The sequence below is a fragment of the Dipodomys ordii genome, unplaced genomic scaffold (genome assembly GCF_000151885.1).
Source record: "Dipodomys ordii isolate 6190 unplaced genomic scaffold, Dord_2.0 Scaffold144, whole genome shotgun sequence".
NCBI classification, from domain to species: Eukaryota; Metazoa; Chordata; class Mammalia; order Rodentia; family Heteromyidae; genus Dipodomys; species Dipodomys ordii.
The window spans coordinates 2167236-2184280 of record NW_012267360.1 but is presented as its reverse complement, the minus strand read 5'-3'; the positions used below and the strand labels follow the sequence as shown (position 1 = coordinate 2184280).

The following is a 17045-nucleotide window of genomic DNA, read 5'->3' as shown; positions in this document are numbered from 1 at the left end:
CTTCAGGCATGCAAGGCAAGCACTCTACCACTGAGCCAACTTCCCAGCCCTGTAAAGTTCATTTTCAACATAATGTCCTGTACATCTTGTCATCACAATGGTTCAACCTTCATCCCAATGTAAGCATTCTGCTATATTCTTTTCCCTCCTCAAATTACAAAAATGTACATACAATATGCAGGACAATGGCATCAAATCCAGTGAAAATAGGGATCATACTGTGGGGGAAGAACATAGAAAAGAAACAAAAGAATCACATTGTACAATATAAGTACATTTCACTGTGTTGATGTCGGTGCCCTGTATCTTGTATATACAATTCTCTAGCTTGGGGAGGGGAAGGGAAAAAACAAAATTCTTAAATAGGGATACAGGTTGACCTATTGTAACAATGAGATGTAACAAGACACTAAATTGAAAAAAGAACTTTACAATGTAGGCAGGGAGAGGGGAGAAGTGGGGAGGAGGGAGTATAGTTGTAGAGGTGGGAGGGAAAGAATGGTAGGGGAAAAACAAAGGAGGCGGTAACAATGCTTGATAGGAAATGTACTCTTTAACTTGCTCATGTAACTGTAACCCCTCTGTATAGTATTTTTACAATAAAAATCCTATTTAATAAAAAAAACACTAGGAAGATATTTAATAAAAAACACTAGGAAGAAAGAACAAAACACTTGTGTCCCTGTCTTGGGGTACATTTTGCTTAACATTATCTCATGTGGTCATTTGTACATAGCCTTTGACCTTCTCTGCTTGTCCTAGACATGTATTAATCTTTGCAAACAAGGGAAATCATGGGACCTATGTTTCTTTGGGCTTGGCTTACTTCACTTAATACAATTTTTTCCAAGTCTTTCCATTTCCTAACAAATAGGGCAATGTCATTCTTTCTGACAGAGGCATAGAATGCCATTGTATGTATATATCACATTTTCTTGATCCATTCATCTACTGAGGGGCATCTGGATTGGTGCCACACTTAGCTATGGTAAATAATGCTGTGAGAAAGATGGTTGTGCTAATAGATGTGTCTTGATAGCTTTGTCTTTGTCTGTGATTCTTTGGGTAAATGCCCAAAAGTGGGATTCTGGGTCATAAGGGAGCTCTATATGGAGTCTTTTGAGGAACCTCCATACTGCTTTCAAAAGTGGTTGAACAACTTTACACTCCCACCAGCAATGCAGTAGGGTTCCCTTCTGGTCACATCCCCTCCAGCATCTGTTGTTATTAGATTTCTTGATTATAGCCATTCTAGCTGGGGTGAGTGGAATCTCAATGTTGTCAGGATTTGCATTTCTTTTATGGCTAGAGAAGTTGAGCATTTCTTCATGTGTCTGTTGGACATTCTTATTTCCTCTTCAGAGAAGTCTCTCTTTAAGACTTTAACCCGTTTATTAATCGGGCAGTTGTTTTTCTGAGGATTTGTTGTTGGGGGGATTAGGTTTTTGAGTTCTAAGTATATTTTAGATATGAGACCCTTGTCTGTTGTATGGCTAATGAAGATCTTCTCCCAATGCATGGGCTTTCTATTGATCTTGCTAGCTATGTCCTTTGCCTTGCAGAAGCTCTGCAGTTTCATGCAATCCCATTTGTCCAATCTTTCTTTGATTGGTTGTGCTTCTGGGTCTCTATTAAGAAAATTCAGCCTGTACCAAGGAGTCCTAGAGTTTCTCCTATTCCTTCCTGTAATTTTTTCAGGAAGTCTGTTTAAAGGGATAAATTGTTTGTCAGCTGGAAAGATTTATTGCCTAAAATATTCATACAAAGAAATGTAACTTTATTGCACAAGACAATTCCAGCAGGATTTTAGAGTTCTACTTCAAGCCAAATAAAATGAAAAAGGGGGAAATAAACTCAAATATTCTAGATAAGTCTGGGTAAAAAATATAACTGAAACCAGAAAGTTCTTGATCATGCATACTAATTCTATATATAGTAGAGCATAAATGAATATGAATTATGAAGCCTATTAGAGAAAATCAATACTTAATAATAAATGGTATGCTTTTATTGTTATGCTTTTCTTATTATTCTTTCTTACTACTGCTTTTAAAACCATGGAGAACTCTCAGGTTAGCCAAATTATATTTCTGCCTGTTCTCCACATGATACCACCTAGTTCACATTCTAGTCATGGTAGGTTCCATGTCTTCTAATTAATTGTGACCCATTATATCTATTACCTCTGACAATCCAATTCCCTGCCCACATGGAAGGTTGTTCTTTTTCTAACTAGTTTTTCTTGTAGCTGGTTAACAAAGTTGTCTTCTAAACTTTTCTGAGAGAAACAGGCAGAAAAAAGCATAGCATTAAAGATTATTTGTCAAAAGTTTTGGGAAAATAAAACCAAATAAAAGGGTTTAGGTAGGGATTTCTTATAAAATGATATTGTCCACCAAAAACAGTTCCATTTCTTTGTTTATGCCACATTATATATTATAAATGATCTTCTGAATAGCATGGCTTAGAGAATCTGTGCTCTTCTTTTCTAAGTAGATTTAGTCATAAACCTTAGGAGCCTTTCTGAGCCAAATCAACCTTTGCCATCTCAGCAGAGGCAAAAGCCAGTTTGTAAAACATTAGTGATTGTCTGAAATACATTCTTCAGAGGCAAGTTATTGGATATGTAAAACTGATTACGGAACCCCAGGGCTGATTAGTAATTCTTCTCACCATGTACCAGCTCTTCCTCTTACATTACCTGATCAGCCACAGCGCGGGCTAATTTGTCCATTCTAGAACCTGCTTCGGCAATCTTCTTAGCAGCATTAATGACATCTGATGTATTTTTCAATGGCCCTTTGCCTCTGAAATAACATATACAGCATAGTTAGAAATTTACTTCTTGATAGAAAATGGACCAGCCTACAATATCTTTTGTCTGAGACTTTAGTTTTCTATTGTATATGGCACTGGCTATACCAGTGACATTTTCAGTGGGTTTTTTTGGGGGGGCGGTATACATCAAATTCCATGACAATCATCTATTTTTTTCGCTATGGGAATAGTTTCCTATATTTGAATATGCATGTTCACATTTTATCATCTTATAGATTTCTATTATTTTTATATAGTGGTCAATTTGAAATGATGCTCATCATAAGAGCAATGAAAATTTAGTACATAATGTTTGCTATGAACCTGGTACTGTTATAGACCCTATTTCATCTATATGACAACCCTAGTAAGAAAGTATCATTTCTAGTTTACTAATGGCTCAAAACACTTAACTTGTTGTGTATACTTAGACAGATAATAAGTGATGCATTCTAAAATTTAAGCAGAGTCAAGACAAAATAAAGGCACATACATTGCCTCTCATGCCTGACAAGCATATGTGTATGATTGAATTTTTGAGTCTACTGTGGTGCTTTGAGAAGTTAGTCTCTTCATATAACTGAGGAATGCCTAACTAGAACTTCAGAAATTTTAAAATTGCAAATTTTTTGTGTTTTATTCTTCTGGTACTGACTTAAGAAGGGACAATTAAAACATTGAAACTGAAGCTGTCTTTATGCTGCCAGACCAGCACCTCAATATTTTCACATCTGGCTTTCAATTCAAGTAAATGCTTTAAATTAAAATAGTGATTACAAAGGCAAAGGAAATTATGCTCTGTCATAAACCTTTAAACAAATTGTAATGTGCTATAACTTCATTCCCTCTTCTTGAGAGGTAAATAAGGAATAAGCTAAATATGTTTATTCTTTTTTTTAGCATTGTTACTTTTCCTGGTCTCCATCCTTATGTGCATCTAAAAATCAGTGCATATTTTTTTAAGTCTAAGGATTGAACTCCTATAGTTAGAAATGTGACGGAATGAAATGGAGAGAAAATGTCCTCAGAAGGGACTTGTTTAGACCACATGGTGCTGCACAATGATCACCATTGTTACATAATAAAATTTTACTAAATGGAAGGCTTAAAATTCAAATAAAACGTTTTTTTCTGTTTTCTCCTTCATTCTCTTTCTGGTATTTTTCTGCATTAGGAGCAAAAGGAACATATATTAGGTTTATATAAATGTTTAAATACACATTTAGGGATATTCTCAATCTTAACTCTTCCATTAAGATTTTAAAATATGAACAGAGAATAGACATGTAAATTTTATGTAGCAAGGATGAGTTAAAGATCCTGTAATAATCTGGCTCCTGTTCCTTGACAATTGTCATTTTCTCTAAGCTTTCTTCTTTTGGTCATTTTTGTTTTGCATTTTTGTTAGCATCAGTTAAGTTGTACAAGGAGATCTCATTTTGATATGCCTATATATTCATCCACACAATAGACCTTGTTTAGACTCAGCCCCTCCTTCATACTCCCTCATCTCTCCCTTCCCCCATTTCCCAAAGGAATCTTAACAAGCTTCATTGTTCTATTGTCACACTGGCACACATTTGACCACATTCAACTTCCTTCACCCTCTCTGTTCATCCTCCTCTTTTCCATGAGTTACTCCCATACTTAGGGTCATTTTTCTGTTTTTTTCTGAAGGACGAGTGGATGCAGAATATATTAATGCTCATAGTGTGTATTCATCTAACTTTCAAATCTTAGAAATTTTCTCATGTAGTTTTTTTTTGTTTTGTTTTGTTTTGTTTTGGTCCGGTCGTGGGGCCTGAACTCTGGGCCTGGGTGCTGTCCCTCAGCTCTTCAGCTCAGGGCTAGCACTCTACCCCTTGAGCCACAGAGCCACTTCCGGCTTTTTTCTTTTTGCTTATGTGGTGCTGAGGAATCGAACCCAGGGCCTCATGCATGCAAGGCAAGCGCTCTGCCACTGAGCCACCTTCCCAGCCCCTCATGTAGTTTTTTTTTGTTCTTTTTTTCCTGCTGGTATAACACATGCCACTTATTTTCTCCTTTTGTCTTAGTCTTTAATAAGAGCTGCACTCTGAATTTTCATTGCTAAAGAAATATGTGTTATTTGAAGACTTTCAAAGGATCTAAGAAAATGCTTCCTCATTATCTTTACATGAAAATTTTAAACAATGATTCTCACAATGTGCAAAGTCAGTAAAGGACATCTATGTAGACTGTGTACTTCCTTGAGTCTCAGGCCCATGGTTCTGTAGTTAGACTGAAAAGAAGCATATTCTTTGTATTCCACTGAAAACTACAAATCCTGGACTTGCTAAAACTTGTTATAGAAACAAAAAGTCTTAACTTCAAAATTCGCATTTACACTCAATTCAAATTCTTGGGAGTACAAAGCTAAATGTGTAGGGGTGAGGTCAAAATAGCTTAGGAAATTAACCACAAAAAATTTACAAGACCAAATATTTTCTCATAGTTGTGGACTAAAACGCTCAGAAGAAACCTATGTGACATACTAGAGGGATTTTATATACAGGCAGAGAAATGAGTCAGGAAGCATTGCATCCTAAATAACAACTTAGTACACTTTTTGCTAAATATGGTTCTCTTTTAAAGAACAGTGAAAGTAATATGCTCAGAAAAAATTCCTAATTTCATATATGTGACAAAAGAAATAGTGACAAAAGAAAAAAATTATCTAAGTTAAAATTTAGAATAGAAGGAAACAAAATTAAAAGAAGAGATTAATGAGTAAGAAAATATAACACACTAGAATTAATCCATCCTAAAATTGAGTCAGAATATAGATATATATATGAGAACAAATATTCAAAACTAAAATGAGTATGGTTTGAAATCACCTTAGGAAGCAGAAAACTCAAAGCATCAAAAAACTCCTTTCCTCAAAATGTATATAACTTGAGAACCTGGATAAAGTAACTTTGTAAGAAAGAATACTGTACCATACCTAAACAAAAGAAACAAAATCATGTATTTTCCAGGAAAGAAGGCAATCGATAAAACACAGCTCATCAAAAAGGAAACAACAAACAAAAGCAACCAACATTCTGAGTTACCCAGCCTCAGAATATAAATTCTGAATTAACTTAAGTTTAAATGGTTTGTTTTCTACATCTCTCTCTGTTTGTTTAACATCAAAGGGAGATCTTCAATAACGAAATAATATAAGGAGGGTATTTGCAAATACATTGGACCACATGAAGCTGTTTTCAGATCATACAATCTGCTTTAGGAAATTTCTCCCATCCGTTAACACACTAGGAAGATGCACAGTAAAGCAATTCAATGTATCTGGAAAGTTTTGGGAGGTCGGGGAATCATAGCAGGACTTTAACTGTTCTAGAATTTTTTTTTCATGTAAGTTCAAACCTTAAGGTTGATTTTTAAAAGACAGTTTTGCTTGTTGCTCATGATTGAAATCTGAGAAATTGCTGTCTTCCTTTCTTGTTATTGGGACATAGAACCAGAACACAGTATTTCTCAAATATGATATGAACAGAAAACATTCACCCAATCATGGTACTGCAACTGACATTGCCCATGAGATGAGTGTCAAGAACAAAGCAGGAAAAAAAAGACATGAGGCATAATCAGTTTTCTACTCCGTGAACAAGTTATTACATGAATAATGAGGCAGAACCTCTCCTATTCTAATAATAATAGAGTGGATATCATTGAGATTACTGAATCAAATTAATGAATTAGCCAGCACTAAGAATAAAACAACAAGATAATAAATGCAAGAGCACATTTTGTACCCGCATTGCCTTTAAAAACACAAATCGAGAAGAGTAGCCAACCTTTAATTGCTAATCAACCATATCCTTTCTTTTAAAGAGAAAAAAAAATAGTTCAGGGGAGTGCTTAGGATGAAGCTTTTCACCCTGAAGTGCAAAACACAAGGGCAATAATAAAAACATACGAAACCATGTGGAGTGAACTTAGTGAGAGGCCACAAAGGAAAGGTCCTGGTCAGCTGCTTCTTGCAAAGGCCAGGTTATATGGAAGGAAGCAGTAGCTTGCCTCTATTTTCTGTTGTACCTGCACGTACAGCCTCTTCTGCTTCTTATTTTATTACCCTATTCCTCTCCTGCACTCATGAAGAAGCACAAAAAGACTCATACAGTGGGGAAAATGATAATCGGCAACATTCTGGACATTCCATTATTTAAAATGGTAGAAATTATTATTTAAAATCCCTAGGGAATTGACCCAGCCTTTTAAAAAATTACACCTTTGATTAATAAAAAGTCTGTCTCAACTTAAAATCCCCTAACATGATCCACTCAAAGATATTTCTCTGCATTATTCACAGTTAAATAGAAACTGGAGAATTATAAAATGTTCTCACCATCAAGCCTAGCAACATGGCTAGATCCATTATTCACTTTAGACTAATGAGATTATTTGTTCCAGTGATGTTATTAATGGATTGCATAATATCCATCAGATAAGATACCAATAAAATGTTGAAAGCAAGCAAATTAAGTCATTATAGGCCTTGGGAAACAATGACTAAAGCTGCCATGAGTCTGACTTGTATGAAATTCAGACATAAATGATGGCTTAAGACATTTTTCCTAATGTTACTTTTGTGAAATATATTTGTGTAGATGAAGAACACTAACTCAATGTACAAATTTGAACTTCTAATGAATATGATGACATTTAAAAGTCTTGAAGGTCACCCTTACCACACTGAACTCATTTCACTGAAGTCAAAAACAATTTTAAAATATTTTGGGGGGAAAAAAGCCAAGCAGTGTCATTAGTACATATTGGTCAGAGGCAAAGGGTAAAAGGGGATGACTCAGAGATGTTCCATATTTAATTACAACCTACAATCAACCCTGTCCTCTTATTACAAGCATTCAACAACTATTAAAAACTGTTACCCATGTGATGTATGATGCATTGACATTACTTCCATCTTACATAGTTTTAATAGCAAGTATGTTGTATCATTAAAACATCTTTGTGTATATTTTTAACAATGCCATAAAACAAAAGTTGACTTTGGTTTGACAATATAATTAATACTTGTATTACTTATATGGATGTAAAAACTTTGGACTTAATAAGACAAGTGTGATCTCATCATTTTGCAACTAGAAAGACAATAAGAGACTTGTCCCCAATCACTTGATATTCTGACTCAAAATGAATTGAATTTTGGTCCCATTTAAGTTTATTCCGTGTGATTGGAAAGAGAGACTTGTACCCTACCTTTACAAAAGCAAGCAAAAGGCCATGCATCTCTGATGCAGAGATGACTCCTGACAAAATTTTTACTTGTCTCTGTAATTATCAAAAGCACTGCTCAGAACTAAAGACAATACCACATACATGATTTTCGCTTTCCCTAGAATCTGAAGTTCTTGTATCTGATTCCTTAGAAAGGTGAGCTACATGCTGAAATTAATGCGAGGTGATGAGATAGTATGGCAACTTATTGTAATACATACATACAGGCATACACACCCTTTTCCCTCCAAAGGGACATTGATAATTTATCTTCAGAATAATATTTAAACACCTTCCAAAATAGCACAGATGAGAGATGAGTCAGTCATTCCTTAGGGGCTTGATTTTATGACTGCCTTAGGATAATTAATACCAATACAAATGAGTGTTATCATTATCTAAACAAACCTATCTACCAGAAGTCCAGCCCATGGTTTTGATTTATGCATATAAATTTCCAACACCACCACCTTGCTCTGAGGTAGCATTTTATGGTTTCAGGAGGCTTTTCGCTGTTATAGATCTAGGTTTAATGACAAACTCTTCATCTCCCTTCCTCTGCACCTCACCTTGTGAAGTCTGTCATTTCCATCATGATCATACACATCTGCTTGGCCAGAACGATGATATCATTACCGCTGTCATCCCACTTGGCTACCTCAGCATCCAGCTTGCTTTTCTCTTGGTGGAATATCTCCACCTGCTCTGCTATTTTTGCTTTCTCTTCCTGTGGCAATTGAGCCATGATGGCCTGTGTGATTTACAGGGAGGAAACGTATTAGTAATAGTGACAAAGGTAGTACAGAATGTATGTGGACTCTGTATCCTGTGGATGGCAGAATCAGACCTGGAAACGGTTGAGGAGATGACTATCCATTGTGAAATATATTTCCTCTACATCACAGGGAACCAAGAATACAGGCCTGTTGGGTCTCCCAATTCCCTGTCCCCACTTCCATACATAAAAGATAGAAAGATCCAAAAGTACATATGCACTGACAGTAACAGAACTCCTCTGTCTCTTTGATGACACATGTTTTTTTTTTTTTCAAAAGACTCTATTCGTGACAATTTTTATATTTGGTCTCAGAAAACTTTTACCAGATGAAAGAATGTACCTCTTTCAACACTGAAATATGTTGAGAAAAGTCAAAAAAGAAAAAAAAAGGCCTTCTGATGCTGAGGAAAGGAATTTTAAACAATATATGAGCATCCAAATAGAGTAGGATGGGTTTCAGGATTGCAAATGAAAGCATCCACAGAGATGCCAAACAATTGGGGTCCTTAGGGCGTTCCATGTCATTCTTATCTTCTGTCCTCCATCACCTTGTAGGTTAAAATCATGGCTACCCATAGCTTCCTGCAGCAGGGTTACAACAGGAGAAAAGTACAGGTTAGTTTTCTCTTAACCAAAATATTAAGGCCAGATATGTTTCAGATTTGGGAATTTGGCGGAGGAGTTTGAGAATGCTAATACAGACTTTATTGAGCAGCGTCAACATAAACTACTCCAAAACTTGAAATTTTTTGAGCATTGTATTTTAGTGCTTGAAATGTTTCAAGTTTCAGAGCATTTCAGATTTTTGGATTTTCTCATTGGGAATGCTCAACTTGTACAGAATTGGGGAGTAAAGTTTTCTTCTCCATAGTTGCTAAGTAAGGAAATGAAGAAATGAAAGAATATCCTTCCTTATCATAATTTATAGACTCTTCCTTTGCAGATTTTGCCAACACTACATTATATTTGTAAACCCAAAGATCAATACTTGAAATATTTTTGCAGTTACTTGCAAATAATGGAAAAAGCAGCCGCAGCAAGAAAAAATGAGTTATTTGACATAAATAAATCTAGATGAGGATGAACAAGGCAATTCTCTTCTTTTTCCAGCCCATAATGTGAACAATTGTCCTCTTTGTGGTCTATTTAGTGTTTTTTTAGTTGGACATTGTGCTGTTTGGAAATGGTACCCCAGCATAGTATTGAAACGTCTAGTGTCCCTGAGCACCAGAAAGCTGTGATGTGCTTCATGGAGAGACAATGTCTGCTAGACAGCTTTGTTTAAACACTCATTAGTGATACTGGCCTTGAGTTCAGTGTTAATGAATCAAAAATATAAAATGTATACCTAGAAACACCCATTAAATTTGGCTATATATTGATAGGATGAAGAAAATGGTGAATTACAAGACTTAGGAGCCTTACTGTGTCTGTCCTTTGGGAGCAATGATTAAAAAATCCACTCATTAGGAATTTATAATTACTTTATAGATCATAACTACCAACAATAATTAGAGTTGACTGTATTTGCTAAACACCATTTCTGCAGCAGATTCTAAGTGAAATGTGTAACATTTCACCTCACTACATTCTCCCAGACAGGAGCCTGGGGGCGATTACTTCTGCATTTCCTCTGGTTCTGGGATGAATGGATTTTACAGGAGACCAGAAAAGCAAGACTTAGGGGGTATTCCATGTAAGTCATAAATCTTGACCTAATGTGAGTGAATTGATTGGAGGAAAAAAAATCTAGGGTCTAAAAGAGATATCGATGGACATGAAATTATAGAGAAACGGGCTCTACCGATAACTTGGGTCAAGACCTGATGGCTATCCTTAGTTTCTTACATAATATAGAATAATAAGTAATGATATCCAGAAATGGTAGGTAGCAAGTAAACTAAGTTTTGCCCACAAAAATAAATTGATGATAACCCCACATGATATTATTATTTGCATTATTTTACCATTATTTCTTCTGTTAAGATTTTTCCCCATCTATCTTTAGCATATTATTTAGTTACTGACAAAGGAAAACATGATTCCAGAGTCTCTGTAGCTATCTACAAATAGAAGACAGGCATGATTGCTTGAATACATACATGGATACCAATACTATATTGATGTTTATGTACGTCAAATAAATCTGCTCAATCATTCTAGTAGCCTATTATTCCTATTTTAATAATGAGGACATCTAGGCCTAGGGAAATGAATTAAATTCCTGACCATGTAATTTACAAGCTGTAGAAATAAATTCAAACCTAAGCAAATACCATTTTTGACCATTATGAACAATAACACTACTATAAAAGGCCATATATCATACAGGACCCTCTGCACAGAATTTCCAGCCCAGTAGGGCAAAGGAGTGAATCTAAAAGCACAAGCATTGCCCACCATGCTCTACATCCTTGAATTGAGGCTTCAGATGCTGAGAAAAGGGGGCATCTTTGTCTGATTCACAGAAATGTGTTCTTGGACTACTGGCTGCCCAGGTGTTGCATCTTTTTGCTAGAAGATTGACATGTCTGCTAACTTTAATGCATACCTAAGTCTGACTTCATAGATTATGGGTTTATATATGTGTATAAAATTATAATACATAATTTAAAAGCCAGACTGTTTTAAATACTATAATTAAAATATTTAAAATTCTACACATCAAAATTTATGTTGACGTACTTTTATGAACTTAAGAAGGGCATATGATGCAAGAGTTTGACATAAACACATTTGTAATACTATATTAATTAAATGTAGACATCCTGTTACATTTTGATAGTCTATCAAAAATGTGCATTTTTTTCTTCAAAGTATCCTTGCCTGATGTCCTAATGCTCTCTTGCATTTATAAAGCCTTATCATAGAAAAGAACTAATCAAATTATTTTTTTAGATAGCATTGGTCTTAAACCACTACTACAAAATAGATTTACTTTGTGTGTCTCTATAAAAAGAAATATATATATTGAATATTGAAAAAAAAATATATATAGAACAGTAGATTCCAGACTTGTAAAGTCTGAACATATTCAGTGTCCAGGTAGAAAAAAATGTATCTTTCATTGTCGTCCAAAGATTAATTTGTGCATTCAAAGGTATATATTTTTCTGTCAACAATGATACTTGAATTTTCATTGTACAATTCATCACTTGAATATTAACTTCCTTGCTTTATTATCTCATTGATTTCTATTAATGCGCCTGACCCTGAGCTCTTGATATATTTCTTTAAGACAGATATATTCAAATCCTGCTCACAAAAGAAGCTCAGTAAATACCTTTTGATTGACTGCTTAAACATTATTTCACTCACTGAATCAACATAATTCAAGAGAAGTTGCCAGACTGACAAACATTTTCTAAGGACACGATTCTGAAGTAATAGCCCCTCCAAAATGGATTTTGAAAGGAAGATGTTATTTTGGTTCTAGGGTTCTTGACCCGCATAAAGCACTTAATGGGGTGTGACTTGGGGGCAAATGTCATTACATTTACTTCAGCTTATGTAGCTATCAATAAGCTGAACTCTTTTCCTAAATATTTTTAAATGCTCTTGGCTTTTAAAAATTCATAATTGACCTTTTCTGAAACTGGAATTTAAAAAAAGGTTATCTATAAACAGTAGATCGCAAACTGCAAAATTTGCAAGTTAATCAAATTAAAATTCAACATGTGAGTTTTAATTAGGTCTTATCAATGTAACTCAGCAGTTTGAAATGTTAACACATTAAAGCCATTCTAGCTAGAGAGAAAATAAAGACTGTCTACATTAAAATTAAATTTCATATAAAATACATGACATGAAGTTGTTCATTCCTTGAAACTATGGGAAAGTGAGAATTCTTTTCAAGGCTAAAGGCCAAAAGGACCAATCAGCTTCACCGTCTTTGTGAGGTGATTTGTGGGCACTCAGTTTCTGTTCTATTTGCTTCAGCCCAGCCCAGCTCTCCTGATGGTTTATCCAACTGTTCTAGAGTCAAAACTGCAGACATTTTTTACCTACAAAGACTCCTACCCTTCACTTCAGGTCCCCGTCTTTCCTCCAAAGTGTAAAACTACCAAAAAAAAAAAAAAAACCAGAACGCATTCAACTTAATCTCAAATGCATCTTCAACCTAAGTCTGCAAAAACACATGTTTTCCCAATGTTCACTATTGAAGCATATGGGCCACCAAACTTACATGTATAGATCAAGAGTTTAATGTCAAGGCCTCCAGTAAAAAATATTGATAAATAATGATGAAAGGAGACGAAAATTCAATATGCCATTGCTACTCACTTTTTAAAGTAGAATAACAAATCTAAGTTTTCAAAGAGTCAGGCCTTTTGACTTTTACCAAACTCAGACTCTGTAATGAGTTAGAAAATTGAGGTAATTTTTCTATTAATTCAATTTAAAACTGCAATGATTGCCTGAATTATCCAGATTTATAAGGTTAAATTATTTGACAAGTCTCCTAATGAATTACCACCCTAAGTTAGGAGCATCAGCATTATCCTTATCACAAACACAAAAATCATTGCACAGCTATATGACAAATCCTGTGATATGTTTTTATAATGCACTTCTCCTAATGTCATTGTAATGTAAAAAGCTATGTGCCACCCTTGTAACCACAAAGAGATGAGACATGGAAAGGTTAAGAAAGTTCCCCTGAAGTCACACATCTTTGCCAAATTCATAATTAAAGACCAAGTCCACAAGATTCTGTGTAATATATTCTGTTGCTAAGGAAAAATTCACTGACTAATTTTAACTATGTCACCCTGCAAAGAAATAGGTCATAGGTATCATGCCTAGTACGTACTTGGTTGAGCTTTGATTTAGTCTTTTTAGAGAATTATATTATTTGTGCTGTCCATGTAGTCCAATGGGAGAAGGGATAGAAGTATGAAAGGGGAAAAGAGGAGAAGGCAGGCAAGAATTTATTGCAGGATTGAGAACTGTACAATCAGAATTGGGTTGAAGTGGGGGGTAAAGAGGTTCAAGTGATGGCACAGATCAAAATGCATTGTACACATGATCTACTATGTTATGTGGCAAAAAAAATCAACATATAACTTAAAATTAAGATAAGTATTAGAAGGGGTAGGTGAGAATATTGAAAGAGGTTACACTGATCAAGATGCACTATATTCATAAACTGTTTTGTTGATTTTGGTGAATGGCAATTCCTTTGGTGGCTTCTGAAATTCTTTTTTTTGGGGGGGGGTCTGGTCGTGGGGCCTGAACTCTGGGCCTGGGCACTGTCCCTCAGCTCTTCAGCTCAAGGCTAGTGCTCTGCCACTTGAGCCACAGCGCCACTTCCCGATTTTTTGTTTTGCTTATGTGGTGCTGAGGAATCGAACCCAGGGCCTCAGGCATGCAAGGCAAGCACTCTACCACTGAGCCACCTTCCCAGCCCGGATGGCAATTCCTTTGTACAACTATTTGAATAAAATATTCAAAACAAAAAAGTAAAATAAACATATCATGTCTAAGATCAGAGGGTGAGATGACCTCAATGTGTTTATTATTATATTTCTACCACAACATTCATTCATACTCCCATTCTTTCCCTGAGCCTCCCTTAAAATGTAAATAAGCAATATACAGGAGCATATAAAGGAAATAGAAAATGTTCTAATTCTAGAATTTGAGAGCAATGGTGGAAGAGAATACTAAAAACTTGTCTCCTATTATCACCTTTTAGATTAATTTCCATTTTCAGGATTGATGGATTTCTCTGCATGAGACTACAAAATAAGTCCATGAACAGGGACTCTCTTCTGAGAAAAGCTAATAGCTCTATCAAAGATAAAATCTATCTTATTCATAATTTTGACAAGCTTATCACATTTTGCTAGTCAAAAGTTTGACCCTCTATCATCTTGGCCACTCAGTGCACCCTCTATTTCCAACTTAACAGCCATAATTCTATGTCTCTGATTTTGTCATCATGTAATTACAGGCTAAAGTATGCTGACTCAATATGTAAAGCTGTCTGCTGCAAGTTAATCATGGAAAATACATGATGGACCTCACAGACAAGTGCTAGATGATAACAGGATTTTGCTCTTATCTTGGACCATGTTTATTTTCATGCTCAAAAAAAACTTTCAAAAAAGACAATAGTGTGAGGAAATGATTGATGCAAAGATGAACAATCTTAATTTGCTTCTATCTATTATCGAAGGATGCTTGGGGGAAAAAAGTATATTTGGACTCTATCCTGAAGAGTCTCAAGGAATTTCCTGCCTGAGCTGGCTTCAGACCACAATCCTCAGATCCTAGCCTCCTTAGTACCTAAGATTATTGGAGTGCTTTTTATTATAACATCTGATTGGTTGCTTCCTAATTTTCTTTCATAATTTCTAAGGCAGTATGAACTTTCTGGAATTTTCTATCTCTTATCTACAGTAATTCATTTGCCATTTCTCTCTCAAGTTCATACTTTAATTCACAATATTTTCTTAAGTTCAACAGCGAATTAGAATATGTAATTCCTAAGTAAAAGTTAACAAAGATTAGAATATTTAATTCTCCATTGTACTATAATTTGATTCTTTTTATTTGACAGAAATCGATACTTTAAAGAGAAGGACATATCACTCTCTTACACAATTTCTAAGGACTTCACTGCTCACAACTTGCTTCTATTACCAAATTTACTGTGTAGTCAATACAACTAATCTCATTGATCTAATTCCACTTATTTTAGTGGACAGTGCTATAGAGTATTCAAACATTTGGCAGACAAAGCTTGTACTTTGAGTTTCTTCCTACTGCAGCCCTTAAATCAGCATATTTCTATTATGTTTCTATAATATCTTTTCCTATAATATGGCAGAAGATGTGTTCTGACAATGTAGGTAACAATGGCCTTGAACCTTGTAGTTTTGACTATCTCATAAGCAATAGCCTAGTCAATAAAGTAGCATACTGGTTCTCCATTTGCATTTGGGCTTTATAACAAACTAAGAGTTGAATCAGGATAATAATGACTATGCAATAGAAATTTTGAGCACTTAAGAGCTCCTATTTCTTTATGTAATCATGACTCCATTGCCATACAATCTCTTATACATATTAGAGTTTGTTTTGATACAGCCATTCTGTTTCAAGTGACAAAAAGAAAGATTAGATGGGACCAAGAGCAGTAATGGATAATCCACTGGGTAAAATGTACATTGCAACCTCAGACAAGATTTCTAAGACATGAATGTCTGAAGTCTTCTTCTCTGGAAATCAGAACATTCTCCAACCTTTTGTGTGAACTTGGCCACTGCATAGTCAACTAAAATCTGCATGTCTTCTTACCCGTGCACTCTGCCCTGCAATGAGCTGGTCATCTTCAGTCTGAACACTTGTCCGGCTACGTACATCATAATCTTCCTGCTCAAAGTCAGAATCATCTTCCAGTTCTTCTGGAGTCTAAGTATGAAGAGGAAAAGAAATATTTTAAAATTATGTTTTAAATGGCTCATATTTATTCTTATTCACACACTGCATTGCATAGGTTTCCATTTGACAAGTAACATAACTGTGGGTAGATACAGGACAGGAAAATCATAAAGATTAGGTGCCCTAATTTACCTGTTTTAAGGAAATTTTTTTTATTATTTCTGTCAGAGGGTATAGCAAGTCTAAGTGGGACTCCTGAGACATAATGTGATTTCTGATTTTAAGGAAAATTGTACTTTTATTTGCTCTCCACCTATGCAAGTCTACTGTAAGGTAAAAAATAAATACTATCAACAAACATGTACACTGTCTATAATGTTGCTTTTGGTCTCTTTCCATTCTATTCTCAATAAGCAAGACACCAATGAGTGTATCTGATGAAATATCACTAATCTATTAGGTGTAAAGCTTACAATATAGTCTATAGTAAACGCTGCCTGAGTATGAGCATGTGCAAACTTTTGTAATAGCTGAGTTTTAACACCTCCTATGTCAATTGATTGTGATTATTGTGAAAATTAAAATATGTATTTCCTACATAGAGTCTTACACATAGAAAACATCTTTAAAATGCTTAACATCATATTGTTTACAATTTTGAAATTCTTTTAACAATTGTTTTTAAGTGAACTACTGATATTTATTAAGTGCTAAATAACTCTTTATCCATAATATTAATTTTGCTTAAACCAGCCCAGGGAAATAAGGATAATTCCCTATTCACAGATGAGAAAAATCA

The 17045-nt window shown here is 35.0% G+C and overlaps 1 protein-coding gene across 3 annotated transcripts in view; it reads right to left on the bottom strand.

Annotated features, from left to right (window-relative positions):
* Nucleotides 1-17045, bottom strand: part of Ctnna2 (catenin (cadherin-associated protein), alpha 2) — a 1112116-nt gene that overhangs the window by 42390 nt on the left and 1052681 nt on the right. For all 3 annotated transcript variants that reach the window (XM_013031823.1, XM_013031821.1, XM_013031822.1), the window contains exons 14-16: nt 16163-16276; nt 8649-8830; nt 2702-2807 (exon numbers count right to left, since the gene is read on the bottom strand). In XM_013031823.1, coding sequence (XP_012887277.1) covers nt 2702-2807; nt 8649-8830; nt 16163-16276 — 402 coding nt within the window. The remainder of the gene's footprint in view (nt 1-2701; nt 2808-8648; nt 8831-16162; nt 16277-17045) is intronic.